This window comes from Onychomys torridus, chromosome 16 (assembly GCF_903995425.1).
Source record: "Onychomys torridus chromosome 16, mOncTor1.1, whole genome shotgun sequence".
NCBI classification, from domain to species: Eukaryota; Metazoa; Chordata; class Mammalia; order Rodentia; family Cricetidae; genus Onychomys; species Onychomys torridus.
Genome location: NC_050458.1, coordinates 34,536,042 through 34,559,123, shown reverse-complemented (window position 1 = coordinate 34,559,123; position 23,082 = coordinate 34,536,042). Strand labels below are relative to the sequence as shown.

Genomic DNA, 23,082 nt, shown 5'->3' with positions numbered 1-23,082 from the left:
GGACCTACCACTAAGTTTAGGGGCTTGGAAGCACTGTTCCTGGGTCACACTCCTTTCAGGAATGCTAGACCTCAGTGTCAAATCACAGAAAAGTGTCTGTATGCATGCCTAGGCTCAAGGTTCACAGCCACGATGTAATCTTTACAGCTCTAGAAAGAGAAGACAGCCATTCACTGGCCTTGAACTCCTTCCTCACTTCCACCTGCAGACATAAGCCCTGGTCTCTTTCTCTTTCTCTCTCTCTCTCTCCCCCCTCTCTCTCTCCTCTCCTCTCTCTCAGAGAAAAGCTCAAAAGTTTCCCTTTCTCCAAGTACAATAAAGCACTCTTCCTGGAGTAGAGGAGACAAGTGATCTTGCACAAGAAACTATGAAAGTAACTCTGCACCTATAACATATGTCCATAATAATTAAAATGTAATCTCTATAAGAAAAGAAACCTAAATCTCTGAGCAGAAAAGAAACAACAGAGGCCTGAACCTGCATCTGACTTTAGCTGACTTCCTTTTGGGCCCAAAGCATGCCATAAGCAATGGAAGAAGACAAAGGCCTACAGCTGAGCAAGGGAGCAAGATACACGCAGATGCCATGGGGAGGAGTTGGACAGAATTACAAAGGACATTTTCCTGGCTAGACGCCGATAACAGTTTTAAAACAGTCAGGACAGCCACACTATAGTTTATAGTAATGTCTGGCTGGCTTCAGCATCTGGAAGATGTTCCTTCAGTGTCAACTATGACCAGGAGCTAGCTATTTGCTGAAGCTACAATAATCAAGACATACCCCCTTTCCACCTCAGTTCCACTGCCACATACATACTGTTTATGGCCTCAACCTGAACACTGGTTCTTTATGATTCTGGCAATAACCGGATTCCAATCAGAGTATTCACTATCAATATATATCAGCATTATCAATATACATTAACACTATATATATATATTGCTGCTTCCTCAAGTTGTCTGTTTCCCAAACATTTCCACTGTGAAGAATAGCATAAGTTCTCAAAAGGATGTCTGGAACCAGGCTGACATTCACCATCCATAGGTTTGTCTAACCCCAAATACTGAAGCCAAACACTAATACAGATAGATAATGGCATAAAATTAAGCCCCACTAAACAGCATTTCCTAGTAAGATAAATCTGGAGTAGACATCTCTAAACTACTCTACCAAGCAGTAAGAACCATTTACAATTACAAAGCTATCTTAAAAGCTCATTAATTGAAAGAAACATGGATCCGCTTGCAGCCAACCAAGTCCACCTGATAAAGATACTTGCTTCATATTTAGCAAGAATTAATGATCTATAGCAACATATTTATGCTTTTATATAATTTCTTAGACCAGTTTGGTGATAATCTCCCTATCAGAAAACAAAAACAAAAACAAAAAGCATTGGAAAGTGTGCAAGTAACATCAGAAAGATAGACATAGATGATAGACAGATGACAGACAGACAGACAGACAGACAGACAGATAGATCCACATAAACATTACTTTAAGACAGTGGTTCTCAACTTGTTGGTTGTAAGCACTTTGAGGGTCGAATGACCCTTTTCCACAGGGGTCAAATATCAGATATCCTGGGGGCTGAAGAGATGGCTCAGAGGTTAAGAGCACTGGCTGCTCTTCCAGAGGTCCTGAGTTCAATTCCCAGCAACCACATGGTAGCTCACAACCATCTGTAATGAGATCTGGCACCCTCTTCTGGCCTGCAGTCATACATGCTGTATACATAATAAATAAATAAATCTTTAAAAAATATATCAGATATCGTGCATATCATATATTTAGATTACAATTCACAACAGTACCAAAATTACAGTTATGATGTAGCAACAAAAATAATTTTATGATTGGGGGTCACTACAACATAAGGAACTGTGTCAAAAGGTCATAGCATTAGGAAAGTTGCCATTGCTTTAAGATATGTAACCAAATAAAAATACAAGTTAAAAGTACACAACAAATTTTCATATAAACATATCTATATGCTATAGATATTTTCTGAAAGCTGGCATCCTACATGTCATAAGAAAATGCACATAAAGCTATGCACATGAACACACAACACAGTAACAATTTCTGAAAATAAGATGAAGCGGAAATTCTAAATAATGTTTTAAAGATAGAATTTCTGCAGCACTGCTACAGGACAAAGTCCAATGATCTTATAAACAATCCTCTCCTAACCATAAAGATGTCATCGTTCTGGAATTCACAGCTGTCTATTTTAGAGCCTCATGACTTTGGATGTCCTGAATCTTCTCTCTCTCTCTTTCCCTTCAATCTCATGAAGCTTTAAATGCACCTCTCAAGCATGTCATTCTTGTGAAGGTTCCCTGCAAACAAACCACGAGCTACATGTCCCTAAGACACCTTCCAGCACCCAGCACAACCACCATGACATTTTGACAAGGTTACACTTTTTTTTCAGTCTTCTCTTCTTCTCTAGCCATTTCCTACCTAGTGTCCATTCATTCGGTGTTGCTTACGGAACACCTATTACAAGTGAATAGCTGAAAAAGTACTGCATACATGGAGTTGACTGTCGGCAAGATGTGCATGGTAGTGGATCATGTCAGGCGGCTAAAAAGCACTCTCTGAACCGAGTAAAAAGGGTAGCCAAGGAGGGAGGTGTTTCTTGCACAACACTGGCCACACTGTGTAGCTCTCTTATGTATGTCCAGGCAGATTACTTTTTCTATTCAATAGTCACAGTTAAGGTCCTGGCAGTCAACATAAACAAATCGACAACAGTAAAGTAATAACAGCAATACATAACATTTATTGAACGCTGCTGCCTGTCAGGCAATAATGTTTTACACCTGGCAGCATATTTATCCTTCACCCTGAGTCCTGTAAGGTGGCTTCTTTGACTACAGCCATGTTTTGAATCAAATGAGGAAATGTAGGGCGAGACAGTTACTTGCCCCCAGGACACACAGCTAAGAAGCAGGGCAACGAGACAAACTACGCTTAAGGCCTATTTCTAATCATTACATGGCAACGTCTTCCAAAATGACTGGACAGCCCCAAGTGACATCAAAGCAAACTGGAATTCTCCATTTATACTCTAAACTACATCTGAAAGTGTTCTGAACCCAGAAACAGTGCCTGCGTCAGAAGGGAATGATCTGGTCCTGACTGCAGTCAAAATTCAAGCCCTGGCAGATCTCAGAGGCCTCTGAAGGAAGCTTAGCTGAGGGGGCAACAGGAAAAGTGGACAGTGGCAGAAAGAGGCCAGAAACAGGATGCCTTCCTGCCAGGGAACATCATTACAGGAAAGAACCATGGGATCCAGTGCAGGACTCTCCTTCATATGCTTTAGAGCATCGAGTTCCAACAGCTAATCAGCATCCCAAGATTTCAAAGCACAGAAAACGCCTCGTTGTTCCCACCTTAGCCGTCATGGCAACAGCCAACTCTACCACAATGTGATGGCAATTACACACCACCATGGGAACTGCAAACCACAACACAGGCACTAGTCACAGTTGAAAGCATTTCGCTGCCGTCCACTGGGCTCCAGGTCTGGGGCTGCACAACAATGCGACTACAATAATTATTGGTTTAAGAAGGTATTTCCAGACAGCCCTGACCATTGTGCTGTGTGTTTAATGTGGAGCAAGAGTTCATAAACGTAATTAGCAAGTTCCAAACACTGGCCAAGTGCAGAGTGTTTAATTAGCACACACAGCACTTCCACAGAGAAATCAGATCAGGGTTTACCTTCTTTTAATGGTAAGGGGGCAGAGAGGAAGGAGCCTGGATGTCTAAAAGCTCTATGGAAGGAGGAAAAAGCCCCAACATGACTAAGCACAAGAACAAGGCGCCACAAGGTATGTAAAGTGCAGAACTGAGTCCTAGCTGCTGCCAGCTCTCGGAGCAGATCCAGGATGTACGGGCCAAGCACGGTTTACCTACTTTAAAACGCACATGCCTGTGTTCCTTTGATGTTTTCTCTGTATAATTACAATGTCGGGCACTCTGAGTTTCTCTCTCTATAGTTCCCTGAGTTTTATGGAATTGTTTCTGTCAATGATGTTGAATATGCTGAAATAAGATGCATAGAACAGCAAAATGAGCACAGTCTTCCATTCCAGAAAGAGTCTGGTTTTCACTTATGCTAAAACCTAATGTCTCACAGGCTCAGTGGCATTAGCTCTAAAATGGGGGCATTGGCACCCATCTTCAGGAGGCTGTTGCAAAGATTACATAAAATAATGACCTGGAAAATAGACCCTAGACCTGTATAGAGGGTAGGTGGGAGCTACCACTAGCATTATGATGTTTTAGTTCTGATTATGGACTAGCCCAGAGCTAATCACATGGAACTAGACAACAGATCAGTTCCTTCATAGGTCCTCATATAGCACTACAGACTGATGACAATATGCTCTGAACTTCTGCTTTTACCAATGAATGGCTGGTGCAATTCACCTGGCAAGCGGGCACCACCACTGCCATTTCTGCAGCTGCCACCGTTCACTGGCATTTACCTCTTTTTCTTCTTGCTCTGTTTTTCTCTCTTAGTCACCCAACCACGTGGGAAGCCAGAGAGCTTTGAAAACAAATGGGCACAAATCGAAGTCTTGTCCCATCACTGTGCTTGGTAACCTTAAGCATGCTCTTCTGCCTGCCTTTCTGATGCTCGGCCTCCAATCTGCCCATCCACGGAGGTTATTTCCATTGAGGTTAAAGACAATGGTGTCCACTTCACAGACCGCAGAGTATCAGGACGAGAAGAAACTACTTTAGGAGAAACCAAAAGCGGTAGTTAAAAAAGCAGCCCCAGAATAACACTTAATGAGGTAGGCACGGTATACAGAGGATAAAAAGCAGCATGGGAGAAATGGGGGGAGGGAGGAGGAAAGGAGGGAGAGGTCACCAAGTCAGTCAATTAGCTCCCTGGTCGTTCTGACATGCCATTGCAGATATTCTTGAGTATTAGACAAATCCGGCCTCAGTGAAGTGGAAAAGAGAAACCAACTCCACCGCACCCTTACCTCTCCCCCACTGTAATCTGAACAATGAGTTTGGGAGCGGCTCCCTTCCACTTGCAGTATTCAGTTTTAAGCCAGCCATGTGACCTCAGGCCAGTCACAACTCCATGAGAGCCTGTTTTCCCACTGGTAGGATGGAATGGATGCCATTCATCTCAGAAGATAGGTCTGGGGACTTGGGAAACACTGTCTGTCAATCTCCCAACACAGCCTGACGCTGAGCAGGAACTCAAGCTTTAAAGCCCATCTTTAGCAGTCAGTCTGTAGCAGCAACAACTCATGTGATGTCTCTAAGAGCCTGGTGCACAATTTGAGATCATCAGAGCACATGAAAATCTCGAAAGGCCGGCTGTAGATACTCTAAGCACCCATAAACATTCATTTCCTGCGGCACACCCAAAAGCTTTGTGGCAGGCAGAAAACTGGCTTCCTCCAAAGACCTTACCTCCAGAGCCCATGTCATTAAGTAGTGTGGAGAAAGGCTATAGATGGGTCTAAGCTGGCCTTAAAGGGTCACTATTACCCTGGTGAGCCCAGTGCAGTCACAAAGGCCTTACAAATGCAAAGGCCAGAACAGAGACAATGGTCTCCTGGTGCTGCCTTTGCAGATAAAGGAAGGAGCTACAAGCCCACTCTGTGGCTAGTTTCCAGAGGTCAGAAAAGCCAGATTCTCTACAGAGCCTCCAGAACACTCAAAAGCATCTACAGGGATCTGAGCTCAGGACTGGGAGTTAACAACGTCACTGGATTAGTAATAATTGTTACAAGAGCCATAGAAAAGGAACACACTACCAGATTTTCAGATTCAAGTGGATCTTATAGATCTGAATCTGAAAACAAAAAAGAAAATAATTTTGCTTCTTTTACACAGTCATACCTTTCATTAAATCTCTTAAGGACATCAGTTCTTACTGAACTGTAGTGATTTTTTTTTCCCCAGAGCTGAGAACTAAACCCAGGGCCTTGCGCTTGCTAGGCAAGCGCTCTACCACTGAGCTAAATCCCCAACCCCCTAACTGTAATGATCTTAACTGTGATGATTCCATGTCTTGTCCATAAAGAACTCAGAGGATGATAAATCACACAGGCTCAGTAGCTGCAGCAGTGGTGTTAAGACACCAAGATAGATCACAAAACACAGAAATACCCGGGGTCTGAGGAGGAGCCAACTCAAGCGAAGCTGCAATTTTCAGACACTAAGCAAGAGATTCTGGGTGTCTCCCCTGAGCACTTGGCCACCTTCAAGTACACTGGATTAGGTTTTGCCTGGCTTGGATATGGTGAAACTTCGTGCTGTGGAAGCTTGGTCTTTAGTGATCAACTCCCTGAAGGTAAACAGATCAGGGGAGAGCCACCCCAGGTATGATTTGATGCCGTCTCACTAAAGTGGTTTGGGTCTAGACCAGTTCTTTAAGACTGAGCTGCCAGAACACAGGCTGCCTAGATTTTTGGCTCCTTCTCTATGCAGTGGGATTCCCCTCCACTTCTCTGCCTCGTTGATGCAGCAAACTAACCACCAACACCATGCTGTCGGGACTCACCAGCCACTAGAGTCATGAACCATAGAAGCCTCTTTATAAGGGAACTGGCTTCAAGTATTTTAGTGCAGCAACCTAAAATTAACGAAGGTGGGTTTCAAGGCAATGCATAGTTTGAAATCTTTTGTGAATAGTTTAACTTTTTTTCAAAACAGAAAAAGCCACACTACTCCTCTAGGTATATCTATGTATTATCAGTTGAGACCATCATCTTCTCTTCATGTAAGAAAGCCAAGTCAACTTAACTGGAAAGGTCTGTTATTTACATTTTCAGACAGATCAAAAATGTCTAGAAAAGACCCTCTTATAGATCATTCAAATAGAAATTCACTTTTATTTAAAGTGCATTAAATGAGCTTTGAGTCTGTCATAACTAGTTTCCTCATATTTCACTACTTCACTAGGAAATAGCAATTCACTTGGGCAACAGAAGTACACATTTTACTTGAGTCTGTAGAGTATAGCAAGGGTCCCTTAACCAAAGGCCTTAACCAAGCATACTAACCAACTGCTCTGACACACCAATTTGTCTGAGCCACAGAGGGCAAAATAAAAAGTAGATAGAGAATAAACAAATAAATACTGTCCACCAAAAGATCTTCCCTCCTCAAATTCTCTTTGACCAGCTTTTATCATGTGACTTCTTCAGCAAGAAAGCTCCAACATACTATTCACTGTGGATTGGGCCACTGCCTCTCTCAACAAAGCAAACCAGAACCAGGGTACACCCATGAGAAAGACAGCAGAAAGGAAGGTGCCTGGGGCTGCTTTCTACAGAGCCCTAAGCTCATTAATCTATTGCTGTTCCTGTGCAGAGGTTTGTGGCCTCTGCACTCCAGATACAGCATCAGGGAGGTAAGCAGGCACTAGACAGGCAGGAGGAGTCACACTCAAGGATCTGAAGATCTAGGCCTAAACATTCTCATTTGATGTAGCCACATACATCAAAAGTATCCCCAAAGAAATTGCATGGTGCCTACCATTAAATGTAAAGTCCACTGGCAAGGTGTGAGTCAACACAAAGTCAGAGCTAGAGAAGCTACCAGGGGCTGCTGAGTTTTCTAGGGGATGAGGCCATGCTCCACCACACTTCCTGGCCCTGTACCACGGTGCTCTGCTCCACTTTAGCAGCTGGAGATCAAGGGTGTGCAGGACTGGCATCAGTGGCAGCAACGCTTAAGATCCCATTTAAAAAGCAGTGCACTGTGTCACTTAGACACACTCTTTAGTAAGCTAGGAAAAGGTGACAAGAGAGGCCTGCCTTTCTGGCTAGCCCTCTCCTGTCATGGTTCATCCACAAACCTCAGAATGCACAAGCCCGACATAGGTGTCTGAGAAATGACAGATCTCCTCAAGGCCAGCTGTTGGAAACTCACAAGAAAAACAATCTACTGCCTTCGCTCGCCAAAGCAACTTGAAAGAAGGAATCCCACATGAAAACACGGGGAGCAACCAGCTATGCTGTGCCCACCCTCTCCAGGCTAAGCTCTGAGGGCCTGGCACAGGACAGTGAGGCGCGAGACTGAGGCACATTCCCCACCTCTAAGGTGCTTAGTTAGGTCCTCCTGGGAGAGTGACTTCCAAACTCCATTGTGACTGATGCAGTGGGACCAGTGCACAGTACTGGTAGAGGCGCTGGACGAGGGACACAGACAGACGAGGACATGAGTCCTTTCTACTACACAGTAGACAAGGAGCACGCAGCAGTCTTCAGAGAGGCCATGTTTTGACGCTAAGGAAAAGCATTCCTCCCCCAAGAATCAAGGATGTTTGAGCTCTCCATCAGGGCCACTCTGAAGTCCCTCTTCCCTCCCCTGACTAGAATAATGCACTGCTTGCTCCTAAGCAGGGCCACAGGATCCAGGCTGTCTTTATTACAGCACTTACCACCCTACAATATAAATGTCTTTTAATTTGGCTGCCTCCCCACTGTGCTGGAAACTCTTTAAGCAGAGATAACATATTAGCCAGCTCTGTGTTCCAGCACTTCGCCCAGCCTAGCCGTGTTCCCACTGTGTAAGGATGGAACCCTGCTCTGGCCTGAGAAGGACTGGGAGAAACACACACCCTGCCAGCCTACTGGAGGTGCCCCGAGAAGTTTATGATTTCCTCAGTGCAAAGTCATGCTTCTCCTTTGTTTAACTCTCCAACTCTACATAAATCGCTACAAATTCTTTACTGCAAGCAAACATGCTACCAAAACAGGTGAGAGAAAAATTCTTCTGCCCTCTTCTAAGTATCTCAAAGAAGTATCCAAGGAGCACAAACTCTGGGCCTACTAGTCCATGCTGGACTCCCTAAAGTTAAAAACAGTAACGTGTGTGCTGCTAGCTCACTAGACTTGGGGAAAGGAGGATGGCTGAATTTTACGGACATGACAATATGTTAGCACTTCACACAGATTCTCCCAGGACCATTTAGGAATGAGAACACTAAAGTCTGTAGAATGTATCACCAAAGCTAATGCACCGCTGAACTGTCCAAGGATGGAGAAAAGTGAAACTGTGATATGACAGAATCATCCAGAACACAATCAAGCAATTGGTAAATTACACCTCTTAATTCTTCTCTCCTTAGCCTTCTAAGTCACTGAAGACCGTGAAAACACAGAGCAATACTCTGGACCTGGGGGCGCATACCTGTAACTCCAGGACTGGCAGACTGAGGCAGCAAAGTCATGAATTCTAGATCAGTCTGGGATACACAGTAAATTGACACCAATTTATGCTACAGACAGACTGTGCCTTAAAAAATTATGGAACAGACTGAACACTGAGGATTCTGACTATCTGGTTTGATGAGCATTTTACTAAACAATGGGTATTATGTCAGAAAGCAGAGAAAGTCTTTTGCCAGGGTATGGAAGGAGACGGAGATGCAGGGGCACCAAGGAATAGCATCTTCACGATATTCATGTAAGAACCAAAGAGTAAACAATTATTTAAAAAAAAAAACAAAACAGAACCCCTGCAGATGTAACAAGGTCTCCAAGGTCAGCCACCCAGTGGCAATCAAAAGTAGGCTAAGTTCACTCAGTCATAAAGTGTCTGTGGGCAGAACTGTCAACCCATCTAAGACAAGGCTGAGGACACTTCCTGCGGCTCCCAACAAACACACGAAGGCCTGCTGATGAATGCGAGACTTCTAGGAATAATAATGATGATAATAATATGAAAAGGAGACAATTAGGAAAAGCCCAGTTTGCTCCAGGCCATTAGAGATGTCTTACGTGGTGTAATCACATCTCCTAGTCAAGCTACTGCTGTGTGCTGTAGCCACCTAGGCTCTGCTTCGGTGCCAACCACTGCTCCAGTACAGACTGTGTGATTCCACCACAGGTGATCTTTCCTAACACCAGACTTTCCTCTGGGAATAGGATCACTCCTGAGAAAACCCTCCTTAAAACAATAAATTACATCAAGACAATTTTGAGAAACAAGTCTATCCTATAATGAAAAGAAAAATGTAATTTTGAGATTTTTTTCACTCAGATGACTGATGCCAAAATCTTGCCTTTCTGCTGAGCCTGAAAAAGTAACATGAGGCCACAGGAGGGTCAGGGACCATGACCTGCAGCAGCTTGGTTCTGCCTTTAGACAGGGCTTTACAAAGAAAGTACTAGAGGGGGGATGGCTGCATTTGTATTCACCATGCAAGCATGAGGACCTGAGCTGGGATCCCCAGCACCCATGCAAAAAGCCAGCTGCTGCAGCAGAATGCTTGTAAGCCTAGCCTGGATAAACAGACAAAAGGAACCGTTATGACGTGCTGGCCAAACAGTGCAGCTGAATCAGCGAACCCCAGCTTCAGTGAAAGATCCTGTCTGAAAAAATAAGGTGGAGTGCAGCTGGGAAGAACACCTGATCTAAGCCTCTGGCCTCTACATGTGTGTGTGTGGGCACACACTCCCCTTCCTTACCTCCCACACAGAAGGCATCTCCTGTTTCACCATGCCAAGAAAACATACTCGCTTATGTTTACAAAATTAATTTCCCAATACAATAATGAAACACTGAGTAACATGCATAAAATGCTTAAAAAGACTCTTATCTTCCAGGTATATTGGCAAGTCGCAGTATGTTGGAAAGACCTACATAAGGGAAATGAGTGGTCTATAGTAGATGTAGCTCAATTACCATTTAATTCAGACAACACCTTCTATTGTGCCCCCTCTGTGGGTGACCGGGAAAACAAAACTTACCAGATCTGATCCTCAGTCTGCAACAGGAGAGCAGTCTGAGGTAGGCTGACTCACCCCAAGACAGCCTTGCACATTGCCTGTTTTTACAAAGCTTTATCAGAGTGCACACATAATCACTCATTTACATGCTTTCCTGATACACTAACAGGAGTTTAATAGAAGGCATACCTAAAAAATATCTAGTCTTGGGTTTTTCTAGAAAAAACAGTGTTTCACAAGAAGACAATGGGGACACACTAACAGACACAAGTCTGCTTCCCAGACCTCTGAGCAAGGGGCCTGGAAGTAAGGACACTGAGGCAGCCCAGACCCGGGTTTGAAAGAGCATTCCTCGATGAAAGAAACCAGGGCACTGTCTAAGACAGCACTAATTTCAGAGAAAGGGACCAGCAAATGAGCCCTGGAACAAGATGCTGTTTCCTCTCCAGCATCCTTCAGTGACTGGTTCCTGGATTGCCCCAAATACCCAAATGCACAGATGCTCAAGCTCTGTGTATAAAATAGTGTGATGCCTACTTACACTGAGCTATCTGTGTCTTCTCTGTTCACTAAATGATCACCAGAATACATGTTAGTGCTTAATACTATGTAATCATGTATGACTTACATAACAAAAAAAAGTGCATGTTTAAAGAAGATTCTATTTTTGTTTCAAATATTTCTATAATATATCCCTGGTTAAAAGCATGGACATGGGACCCATGGATATTATATATTATATATATGGCCAGCTATACCCCCATGTGATATTCCCATCAAAAGGGTACAAGGCAAAGAGCTCCCAAGAAGCACATGTGGGATATGAACATGTTTATACAGTAAAGGGTCATAACTCATTGATTAAAATAATCCATGAACATGCAAGATAAATAAGATAAACTGAACAGAGGGGCAGGGAAAAGGAATAGGGACAGAGAATGGCAAAAGAGAAGAAACGTCCCCTTTCCATAGACTGTCGATTGATAAATGTAACTGGAGTGGAGGAGTAGGAAAACTGCCATTTTATAAATACCACATCCACAGCCATGTTTCAGGTAAGAAATACTAGGTGCTAGACAGTTTGACAAACATGGAATATTTAGCTTTAAAGTATAACCCCAGAAATGGTCTAAGTAGTTACAAAAGGAGACAGTTTACTTGTCAGGAAGATGCCAGCATAACGTCAACCGGTCACCAACCTGATCAAAAGGGCCGAGAAGATTCCAGCACCACGTGCCCTCACACACAACCTGTCACCTCCACAACAGTGCCAAAGAATCAGACAGCCCCAACTCAGAGACACTTCCTACGAGCACTGGCATGTCCTCAGAGGCAGGGGACAGCAGAGGGCTGTTGACGCTAACACACTGGGAATCTGGCAGCTGGCTGCAATGTGTGCTCTGGATCTGGACCCCTCAACTGGGTCAAGTGGCCAAAATGGGTATGGGATTGGGTGATAGGCCAGCATCACAGCTGAGCGTCATCAGTGCTCAAAAAGAAGGCAGGCCCTTCTTGTGGGGAAGTAGGCAGAGGTGTTTACTACTGAGAGGGCACAGCCATGTGACATGTGCACCTCCCCATCAGGAGGTCATGAACATATATGAGGCAGTAAGAAAATCCAGTCCCTCCCCACAGAAACCAGGCAGTCCACTCTGCCCTGACCAACAGGCAAGAGAGAGCTGGGGTCTGAAACCAAGACAGAAAAGGTAGCTTGTGGGGACCAAAGAAGACCTCACGTTAACTAGCACTGTCACTTCATGTCAGTGACAACAAATTCACTAAACATCACTGCCATTTACAAAGCTGGGAACGTCGTCAGCTCAGAGACAGAACTATGCTGGTTCAATTTAGCTGTATTAAATATTCACAGTTCAATTTAGTAGTTCAAAATACTTCAACACACATTACTTGCATCATTGAAAAACAATTTTTGGAATCTAGATGCGGTGATCCAGTACTCAGCCCTGCTAGAAATCACTTTAAAAGAGAGCTGTGCTTGGTTTTTTCAAAACTCCCCCAAGGCTCTGGACCTGGTAAGGACAGATCCTCTAACTCACCACTCAAGGCAACAAGAAGCAGAAAACCCCACACCAGGTGACAGACCTTTCCCTACTGTCACTTGCTTGCACATCTATGACTTTGAGACACATGCCTCAATGCAAACTGACTGCGAGAACTAGAATTCCTCTTCCAAGAAACACACTGCAATGGCCTGTAGCCACAAGCCAGACCACCCCAGTATCTCTTTAAGAAAGTGTTCACACCAGTGTTTCTAGTCTTCCATTCGATCATAGAGCCCTCTCTAAGTTGGCCGCATGACTCAAACACTTAGATGATCCTGTGGCCACCATTACTTTATCTGTAGAATGAGCAAAACCAACTTCACACAGTAGTTAGTACCAGACTGGAAGAAATGTGTGGAAAAGCAAACTAGCAACTGAGCACGGCACCCCTTAGGAACTCAGAAACCCTGGCAACTAGACAAAGACATGCCACTGTCTTCCGAAATGCTGGCCAGAAACAGCCCTAGATTTGAAAAAAGTAAGAGAAATGCATGAGAACCCAAAGAAACTCAAGCTTGTCCATTAACACTAATTTCAGTTCAGGAGTTAAGCTAGCACAGGTAGAAGCCGATCAGCAGCTATGTGGAGTGCCATCTAGTGGAAGACAAGGAGAGCACAACTGTATATCATGTATATCATGATCAGGAGACTAACACCAGGAAAATGAGAATGAAAACTGCCCCTCCCTGCTCCCTTCTCATTTCTCAATGGGACCTCGAACCAATAGCGATCCCAAGTGTTGGATTTATGCTGAAAGGAGAGATCAAAGAGGTGGCCGTCGCACATCCATGCCCTTTACCATGCCAAGGAAGAGCACCGATAATATGCCAGAACACCTTTAAAATCCTTAAAATAGCAGCAGAAGCTGATTGGTGAAAACCATGGAAATTTCCAGCCTCCAACTCAGAGCTAGCTCTCTTGTGCTGTGGAGGCTGCGGGGCCAGACACGCTTTAAGCTGTGCAGTCATAAGAAATGTTTATGGAACTTCATTTGTTAAATTTAGGCTTCGGGCGCTATGCCTCAGCTAGCATCATGAAATCAACCCTACCTGCTGATTGTGGTGGGGTGTAAGAGGCTTCCTAAGCCAGGGATTCTTCTTCCCATACTTCCAGGACTGGAAAACCAAAACCATACTAGTATCATACTAAGATTACTGTACACAATGGAGTTAGGACCTGTGTGTTAGGGTGTCACTCGACACTGTGTGTCTGGAAAGTGACCCCGGCATTGACCTCACACATCTGTCTCAGGACAGTCTACAAAAACAGCAGGGAATAATAATGTAGGACCTACTATGTGTTCTGCATAACGTATGTGTAAACCATCAATCATGCCAACAGAGCACGGCATCCTACATTTGCTGACGGGCACACTGAGGGCCTGACAAATTATACAAATGGACAACCCTGAAGGGTGTCACCTTCCATAATCACAGGATTCTTTCCGCACAGTTTGGTCCCTGTTCGGTATGGCTAGTTCCAAAGTAAGCCACCAGTCTCCACACTGGCAGCAGTCCCAGTCCGCCCCTCTGCACACGGGGAATCTGTTCTGCTTGGCAGAGCACTGTGCAACGCTTCGCAGGTAATTCAAGGAGCTGAACCAGCAACACCAGTCATAGGGCCTACCTACTTCTACTCTACCTGGTGCTCCAAGGCGCATGAGCTGGGTTAATTAATTAGCTGACCTTCCTGAGCTCAGTTTTCTCATTGGTAAAATGATGAATTCTTTTAAGAATATTAGAAGAATCAAATGAAATAATACACATAAAGCATGTAAACAAGAAAAGGCCCCTGATAAATGGCAGCTGCTACCATTAGCAATACGAGGCACATGTGTTTAAATACACTCCCTTCCAGAAAGCCCAAACTATTATTTGTGGAAATGTGATCTGGTGTGTTAACGCAACATTCTTTATTTCCTTCTTTCTTTTGGAGCCTGGTTTTAAAGGATGGAAACTTCCTCACTCTACCACAAACTAAGTGAAAATCGAATACACTCTGAAGCAGTCCTGGCAGATCGAGTATTAAACACAAAGAGCTCTGTAGCTCTATAGGACTTCTTCAACGCCCTTGCACACTTTCTATGCCATGTTATCCTGTTCTCTCTGACTCACGAAATGCATACATTAAGTCTGGATCCCCACCTTGAAAACCCTCCAAAGTGCTCCTTAGAGCTCGGAGCACAGGAAGCTACCTTTCTGTTTAAGCACATTTTCAGACACCTCTTTTAAAAATTCATCATCACCAACGGAAATTCCTAATGGGCTTCTACCATACTCAAACTTTTCTTTAAAAACAACACTAACAGCCTTGCATATCCTTTCTTAAAGCATCCTCTCAAAACACAAAGATCTGAAGTTCCAACTTGACTATAAGCTCCACCTCCACTGCTTTTTGTTTTGGAGCTAAGGATGCCTCATTGGGGGGGGGGGGGGAGGAACCAAGGCAGCAAGGCAGGGATAAAATTACCTACCTTGCAAGATCTGGTGTGGGTCAGAGATAATGTACAGGACACACCTGGCACCAAAGAGGCCCTCTATGTGGTAGCTTGCATTTAACCAATTATAATCACTCTGCTTACTGTTTTGGTAAAAATTCATGCCATTCTCTCTTTTTTCAGCCACACAAGTGACTGTGGCAAACAGGTCTTTGGATACCCATGTTGAAGTTGGCATTTGGCATCCACAGACCTTCAGTTGTTCCTCTGACTTCCGGCTTCTGGCTAAGCAGGACTGCCGTGGTGCACACCTTTGATCCTAGCACTCATGAGGTGATGCAGACAGGTGGATCTCTATGAGCTTAAGGCTAGCCTGGTCTACATTGTGAGTTCTAGGCCAGCCAGGGCTACATAATGAGTCCCTATCCAAAAAAATAAAAATGAAAAAAAAGGAAGGAAGGAAGGAAGGAAGGTAGGTAGGTAGGTAGGTAGGTAGGTAAGTTTCTGGCTGGTACCTGGAATTGCAGATTAACTCCTTCAGGTAAAAAGGCTTATAAGACAAGTTCCAAGGGCTTCCATAATTCTACTTTGACTCTATTTAAAAAAGAAAAACTATCATCTCATTGTGGATTTCAGGAGGAAGGCTGACTACACCAGAGTGCACTGATTTATCAAGTTCCTCAAGAAAGAAAAAAAGTAAATAAACATCTGATTCTAAGCCGATCTGACTACATCTTCTCATTAGCTCCTGGAGAAAGACCCCTACTGTTCTGCCACATTTAGGATCCTGGTGTGCTCTTCTGCCTGCTTTAACACATTTCATTTAGAGCCTGCCTTCCTTCCTCAGTGATGTGCACACTAGAGTCCTCATCCCCACCCCCAGGCCTGGCACGCCACAGAGGATAGGAGCAGAGCTCTCTGTGGCTCTGAATGCCAAGCGCACATTCGCATTCATTACCTTTATGGTCCTTACAGCACAGCCATGAAGGCTGGAGTTCAGCTTGCAAGGCCCAAGCATGACACTTGATGCTACCTCCTGAAGCCACAAGGCCGGGTGAGGCTAGGTCTGCCTCCCACTCTCCCAGCAGAGTGATGAGATCTGAACAGCAGCATCACACCAGGGCAGAGGTAAGCGCTGGGACTGGAGACAAGAAAAAAGCAATAGAGCCCTCCTCTTTGGTGGAGAGAGGAAAGTAGACGGGGAACTAAAGCAGAAATCTGAAGGGGGAGAATAAAAATAGACGCCATATCATGCATCTCTCAACCCAGTGTGGTCAGGCAGAAACAGAGGCAATGCAACAGCGCATCACGGAGCCAGGCTTTCCTAGTCTCCGCCTGTCATTAGCCAACAGTCTTACAGGAACTGCACTTTCCAGACCCCGGGGGTCTGTACAGAGCAGCATGGCAAAACCAACCACCAAGTTTTGCCGTCTCTCTGACATCCTGAAAGTGTGCCATGCAGGGCAAGTTCTACAACTGAAAGCCAGGTCCAAGGACCTCTCCATCCTGGGGTGTTGGTAATAGAAAGAATACAAGCATCACCCGGGACAGGCAGAGAGAGGGCCTCAGAAACACTGTCCTAGCTCATTTGGACCTCCTAGTCACTCCGTATTCCAGAAAGACAGCCTAGTGACTAAGTGCCCGAGGAAAGAAGACATTTATAAAACACAGTGGAGCATAGTTGTTCACCTCCTCTCTAGTACCCAGCACAAGAAGCCTGGCACCCAGGCTGGGTCCCCAAGGTCCATGTGCTAGAACACTATCTCTCCATAAGGCACTGCATAGAACTCGGGAGTGGCTGACCTCAATCTGAAGCACTACCTCCATTTCCTACAAAGACAAACCAAAACACACACAAGCAGAGGAGAAACAATCAAAACCGAAATAACGGCAGCCTCCTCTGGATGAAGCTGGGAATCGCACTCCCAGCACACACCTTACCCAGCACAAAGCTCACTGTTGAGCCCTCACTGTACAGGTCTGAGCACATTCAAGCAAAACAAAAAGGTTTGCAAAAGGGATTCCCCAAAAATGGATGCTACACCACGAACTTCGTGCATCGCAAAGAAATATGGGCTAATGGCCCTCTTTCTGCACATAGATAGCTCCACATACAGCCTAAGTAATGCAAAGAACCCTCTTACTTGAAAAATTGAGGTACCATAAAAACCATTTATTTTGAAATATCAACAAAGGCCTTATCAGTGTGGACACAAGGGCTACCCCACTCTGGTGTCCTCTACTCCACTTCCTCCTGTCACCAACAACTAAATTTAACTTGGCCAGGAACAGCGACCCATCCATACATAACCAGATCATTAAAAACACGGGCTGTGTCTTGGACTGCCTTGGACAGACTCAGACAGAGAGCCATCCAACCTTGACCAAAGTGCTAGATTAAATCAGAACACAAGGCATTCTGGAGAGGGTTTCAGTAAGTGGGTAGATCTCCTACGGGCTAATAAAATGCGAGCATGCCACACTACTCGCATCTCCAACTCCCTAGCAAGAGGAGTATCACTTTACCCCACAGGCAGTCTGTGGGAACAAGTGGGGAGCAGTGAGAGGACCCCAAAACCCGATTTCTCTCATTTCTTATCAAACCTGATTTCTTTTGTCTTTCATATCAATTAAGCATTAGCCTTACTTTTGTTGGGGAATAAAATTTTACATTTGGGGCAGAGAGAGAAGCTATCTTTGGAAATTAAAAATCAACTCAGTAAGTAATGTCCATCATAAAACATTGGCCTGGAAAAAAGGTAGAAGCCTACCTATACTAGAAGAGAGCGCACCTGACTGCACATCCGCCCAAGTCCTTACTTAAAGACTATCAACAGTAATAACTCGCCAGGACACTGATCAATGTTTATGAATACTGCATTCTGCAATGACTATGTCTCGTGGACAAACGGTCTCATTACCGCACGGTGCTGATTACTAAACTAAACAACAGGTCACAGGAAAGCTTTAATTCGCAGGTGCCTTGGCCTCAGCATTCAATCCCCAAGTCTACAGCGGAGGTCTGCTTCTTCAAAGAAGTACAGGAGGAGACCACTATCTTTTAAAGCAACATCAATCTTCCCAAAGCACACACATGACTTCCCTCTCTTACATTAACTTATCCAGGGACAATCATAGTCACTGTATTGATTTCAATAGTGTTTTAAATTAACGTGCAGGAAGAGTTCATTCTATCTTTTTGGGAAGTCGCATGTAGAAAGAAGAATGGCTTTCAAGACAGAGGATGTGGATTCAAATTAACTCTCAGGACCTACAGGCTAATATGCAGCAGGGGTCCCAGCAGCCCTCCTGGGAAAGCACTGATTGTCTTGCCTACAGGGCTGCAAGTGTGAGGACGGAGGTCGATAGCAAGTGCCTCAAAGTGCCGTGGAAACTCTGTAAATACTGTGAGCTTTGGAGACATTAGCTGCCGAGTGAGTCTCTTACATGCCACAGGACAGTAAAGGTTCATAGTGCCAACCATTCCCTACTGTTGGAGATTCCAGCATAACTTCTGAAAAGAGACCTTCCTCATAGGAAAAAAACACAGCAAAATAAGAATAACAATGCTTTCTCAGATTTCAAATGAAACTTTGCCAACAATCACCCGAATGCTGACTTCAGACCCGATGTTTTTAAAACGGCACTTGTAACGCTGGAGTTACATAACAGCCCATAATTAATATTTTAAATGACAGAGCACTACATTCTGGATATCAGCCTCCATCTCAAGTCATGTAAAAACTCACAGTAACAGGAGCATCCTAGCACCAGAGCTTCCTTCACAGGTGAGAAATGTTCTTCTTACAAGAATTACACTCCGGATGAAAACCAAGGCAACCAAGTTCAACACCAAACAAGCCCTAAATAACAACACCTCTCCAGTATCTGGTTCAGGAAATGGAGCCATTATTAAGACCAGTAGACGCAGGAACGGACAGAATTGTGAACATCTTAACAACACAAGGCTATGACAATATGCCACGGAACATAATCCCCGACTTTAAAAATAACTCATGATCCTTTAAAACTCGTCTCCCTAATTGAGTACATGCCTGGTTTGATTTTTGTCTCTTCACTAGGAAAACTGTGCTTGGTTTCACAGTCCAGACCATTTCTAATCCACTGATCTCACACAATGTACAAAGAAATTTCTTACAGAGATGACAGCCCAGCAGGCAGCAAAAGATATATGTAAATCACGAAGAGTGAGGTGTAAAAAATCAAACTGCAGAAATCTAACTACAAAACTGTTCAGAAGGGCCAGGCGGTAAAACTTAAATTCTTTTTCTCTAATTTAGGAGCGAATGCCCATGACTCTTTCTCAAGCCTGCTATAGTAGAGAAATCAAAATAAGTATGTCATTAACGGGAGAGGCTTGCCAATGTATTTCCGTTCAACAATTCAAAGAAGCTTAAATTCGTGGAGAAGGGAAGTCTCTCCACCACCCCCAGCAGGCGACAACAGCCTACTCCTGACAACTGTCTACAACAGACAAGTAGCAGAGGTCGCGGTTCTAAAACACAGGTATCTACACAGGGATAGAATATGTCTGCCTCATCTTTCTCTCTCAACAATAAAAAGAGTCAGGGCCAGCACTGAGAGAAGCATAACCAGGAACCACTGTACAGAGTGATTCATAAAATGGTTACAGATCTGACCAGATAACGTCTCGGTCATGTCCCTGAAAAAGAGAAAGGAAAAAAGAAAAAGAAATAAAAAAGAAGAAGGCCATAGGTCCCCAGCCCATCTTCCTCTGAAACACAAATATGCTGGACCCGGGTGTAGCAGACAGATCCGGGCAAGGCTGGCTTCATTTACCTTCCATCCTAGCAGATGATTCAGGAAGCCAAAGCAAAAGTGAGCCTGAAGAATACTGTTCTGGGTAGGCGTGCCTCCATAAACCCTGGTGTCTCTGTCCTCGGCACTTTCCGACTCCTTTCCCACCCGCGCTGGTTGGAGGAGTGTGAAAAATGGCACAGGCGGGTGGCTCCTTTGGCAATATGCTCAACCCTAAGCCTGCCACCAATGAGGGTCACCCGCCCAGCTTGTCTCAAAGAGAGAAAGGGCGAGCAAGAACGGGCTCTCTGGCGGGCCTCCTCTCCCAAACTGAGTCCTCCAAGGGCCGCCTGACTGCCAGGCAGGCATGAGTGCCCGCCCCCAGGAACGGCAAACTGCCCAGCCCGTGGCTGCCTGGGCACACACAGAAGATCGTGGGAGAGGGGACTGAGCTCCTCCCTCGGGGACGATGGGGTCCTCCTCCTCTATCTTGCTTGGAGAATCTGACCCTAAACCTCTTCCCAAGGTCCCCAAACTTCACTAACAACCCAAGCACCTGTTCCCTTCACCTCCTGCGCAGCCAATCCGCTCAAGCCCATCCATTTCCCCGCAGCGCTTTCTTCCAGCTCCTTGGACAGCCCGAACACCCCAGGTCCTGGGGGGCCCCACTCTCCCTCTCCAGTGGGCTCATCCAGCATCGGCCCAGACACAGGCCCCTGCACGCTCGCTGTGTTTCGCCCAGAAGTTTCCCCTGGGTCCACCGGGGTCCCCACGGATGCGCTTCCAGTCCCGTGCAGACAGACGCCCGGCCTCCTCCCTCCACCCGGGAGCCAGCTGCGCGGGTGCCGTTAACGGCCGGCGCGCTCACCTCGGTTCACCAGGCGCAGGGCGTGCGTGAAGGAGGGGTCCAGAGAGTCCTTCTCCGCCATCAGCTCCGGCAGGTACTTCTCCTCCATGCTCGCCGGCCGCCGGGCCCGCTTCTCCGCCCCGCGGCGCGCGCGCGCCAGCCGCCCCGCAGCCCGAGCCGCCCGCCCCCGGCGGCGCGGACCCCGCCAGGCGCCTCGGCGGCCAAGCCGGGCGGGCGGCCGGGCGGCGGCGGCGGCTCGGGGCGGGCGGCGGCCGCTCAGCCCGGCCCCGTGGAGCCCCAGATCACCGCGCTGCGGGCCGCGAGCTGCACGGCGGCGGGATGAGCGAAAGGAGCCGGCCGGGAAGCCGAGGAGCGCTGCTCGGGCTCGCCCGCCAGCCAGCCGCGCGGACGCCTAGCTCTGCCGCGACCCGCCCCGCGCGCCGCCCCGCGCGCTCTGAGCCGCCGCGCAGCGCCCCGCGCCCTCCCCGCCCCGCCCGGCGCGCCTGCGCGCTGCGCCGACCGCCCGCCGCGCGCCGCCTCGTGGGGGCACTGGGACGGCGCGGGCCCGCGGCGGGGACATCGTGGGGGGCCGCGTCCCGACCCCCGCCCCCCCCCCCCCCCCGGTCTCTACCCCTGGCTCCCCGGGAAGCGTCTCTAAGCTGCCCAGCATTGCTTTGTAGGTGCACAGGTTGGGAAACTGAGGCTCACGGGTCAAGTGGCGTGCCCAAGGTCACTCGTCCTGGGGAGAAGGGAACAAGGGCAGAACCTGGGGACTCCGGGTTCACCGGGCCCGGTTCTGGGGAACAGGCGATGCGACCCCGGTGCCTCGTTCTCAAAAGCTCCGCGGACTTGCCTAACTTAGGTCTCTTTGCTGTCCGCTGGTATTTGTACGATAATAACGCCGGGATCGGGCTTGGAACGCCAGTCTCCTGAGACCCTTGGCGCAGAGGTCGGTTACGTAAAAGCGCCTGCCCTTCAGACTGTCTTTGTCTTCCAAGACTTGCTCGGAGTTGCCCTTCTCCTTAGCGATAAACATGCGGGTGCCTGGGACATGGATGAGTGAGTCTCCAACTGTCCCCAGAAGGGAACCTACCACACCGCACTCGGGTGGTGATGTCTCCCTCTTAAACACCCAACCAAACCCCAGCAAAGGCTCTCCTAGGCCCCTTGCAGATCCCTTGAAGTGTGTGGGAGAAATGTCCCACACCAAGCCAGGGATTCCAGAGTTCTTGTTCAAGTCCGGATCATAGTCCCTTGAGAGCCCTGAAGACTTCCCCAGACCCCTGAATCGCTTCGTTTTCCTTTCCCTGTGTTCTGAAACCATTCATAGAACTGTAACTCTGCTTTCATAGCCCAGAACTATCTCAGGGCACAGCAAGCTTTGTCTGAGGGAGAGGTCTCCAACGCCTAATGCCTAGGATGAATATGGGGAGGGCACCAGAAAAGTTTGTGAAGGAATCCTCCAGACAGCTGATCAGTTGAGCCCTGTACATAGTAAGGTGCAACTCCAGAATCCCCTGCAAGCGTGTCCCCGGGTCTCTTTAGTCAAAACTGTCAGGAGGCAGTAAAATGAAATGGTTACTAGTTTGTGGCCCTTTAGCCAAGTTAGGTCACCGGTGCCTCAGTCTCCTTGTCTGACAAGTGGAGATGAGAGGTCATTCTATAGAAAGCTCATGAGGGTTTGCTATTTCGCAAGCACCCAGCACAAGAAGAAAGCCTGGCTGTTCGTCGGCAGTCTCCCCTGCATGGCTGCTTTCTGACACAGAAGCCTTGAAAGGCAGCAGGCAGACACCATCTGTGTGGTCCTCGCTGCGGGATGTGGAGCACAACCCCCAGCAGCGTCAACAAGGGATCCTAATGGTAGATCCTGCTTCTGACCCTGAGCCCCAGGCTGGTCTGGTCAGGCAGTGTGCCTCAAGTCCGAACCTCACATCTGGACCTCCAGTACTGTCAGCAGTACCCCATGGCAGGTGTGGGATTCTTGAGGGAGAATTTTTCTCCTTTTACATCTAAATGGAAACACATGCCTCTCGCTTGTCTTTTTTTTTTCTCCCTAGACTTGAGTTCTGCTGATTCTCTGAGAATCACCAAGGAAGAGAGAGGGCAAGTGGACAGAGGGCCTGGAGAAAGTACCTCTTGCTCTCTGTCTCCCATCTTCTGCCTCAATGGTAGTCTAAACCTTCTCTGATAATTATCTTTATTAAGCATTTACCAATTATCTTTATTAAGTAT

At 46.5% G+C, this 23,082-nt stretch overlaps 1 protein-coding gene across 3 annotated transcripts in view; it reads right to left on the bottom strand.

Annotated features, from left to right (window-relative positions):
* The window catches only part of Khdrbs3 (KH RNA binding domain containing, signal transduction associated 3), a 166,019-nt gene extending 144,731 nt beyond the window's left edge, over nucleotides 1–21,288 (bottom strand). The window contains exon 1 of one of the 3 annotated variants that reach the window (XR_004946803.1): nucleotides 20,872–21,015. Coding sequence is in view for 2 of the 3 variants with exons in the window: in XM_036208763.1 (XP_036064656.1) it covers nucleotides 20,872–20,959 (88 nt within the window). In the remaining variant the exon portion in view is untranslated. Of the gene's footprint in view, nucleotides 1–20,045; nucleotides 20,340–20,871 lie in introns of those variants that run through there. The other 2 variants (XM_036208763.1, XM_036208764.1) reach the window with 2 other exon arrangements.
* Nucleotides 21,289–23,082: the final 1,794 nt, after the last annotated feature.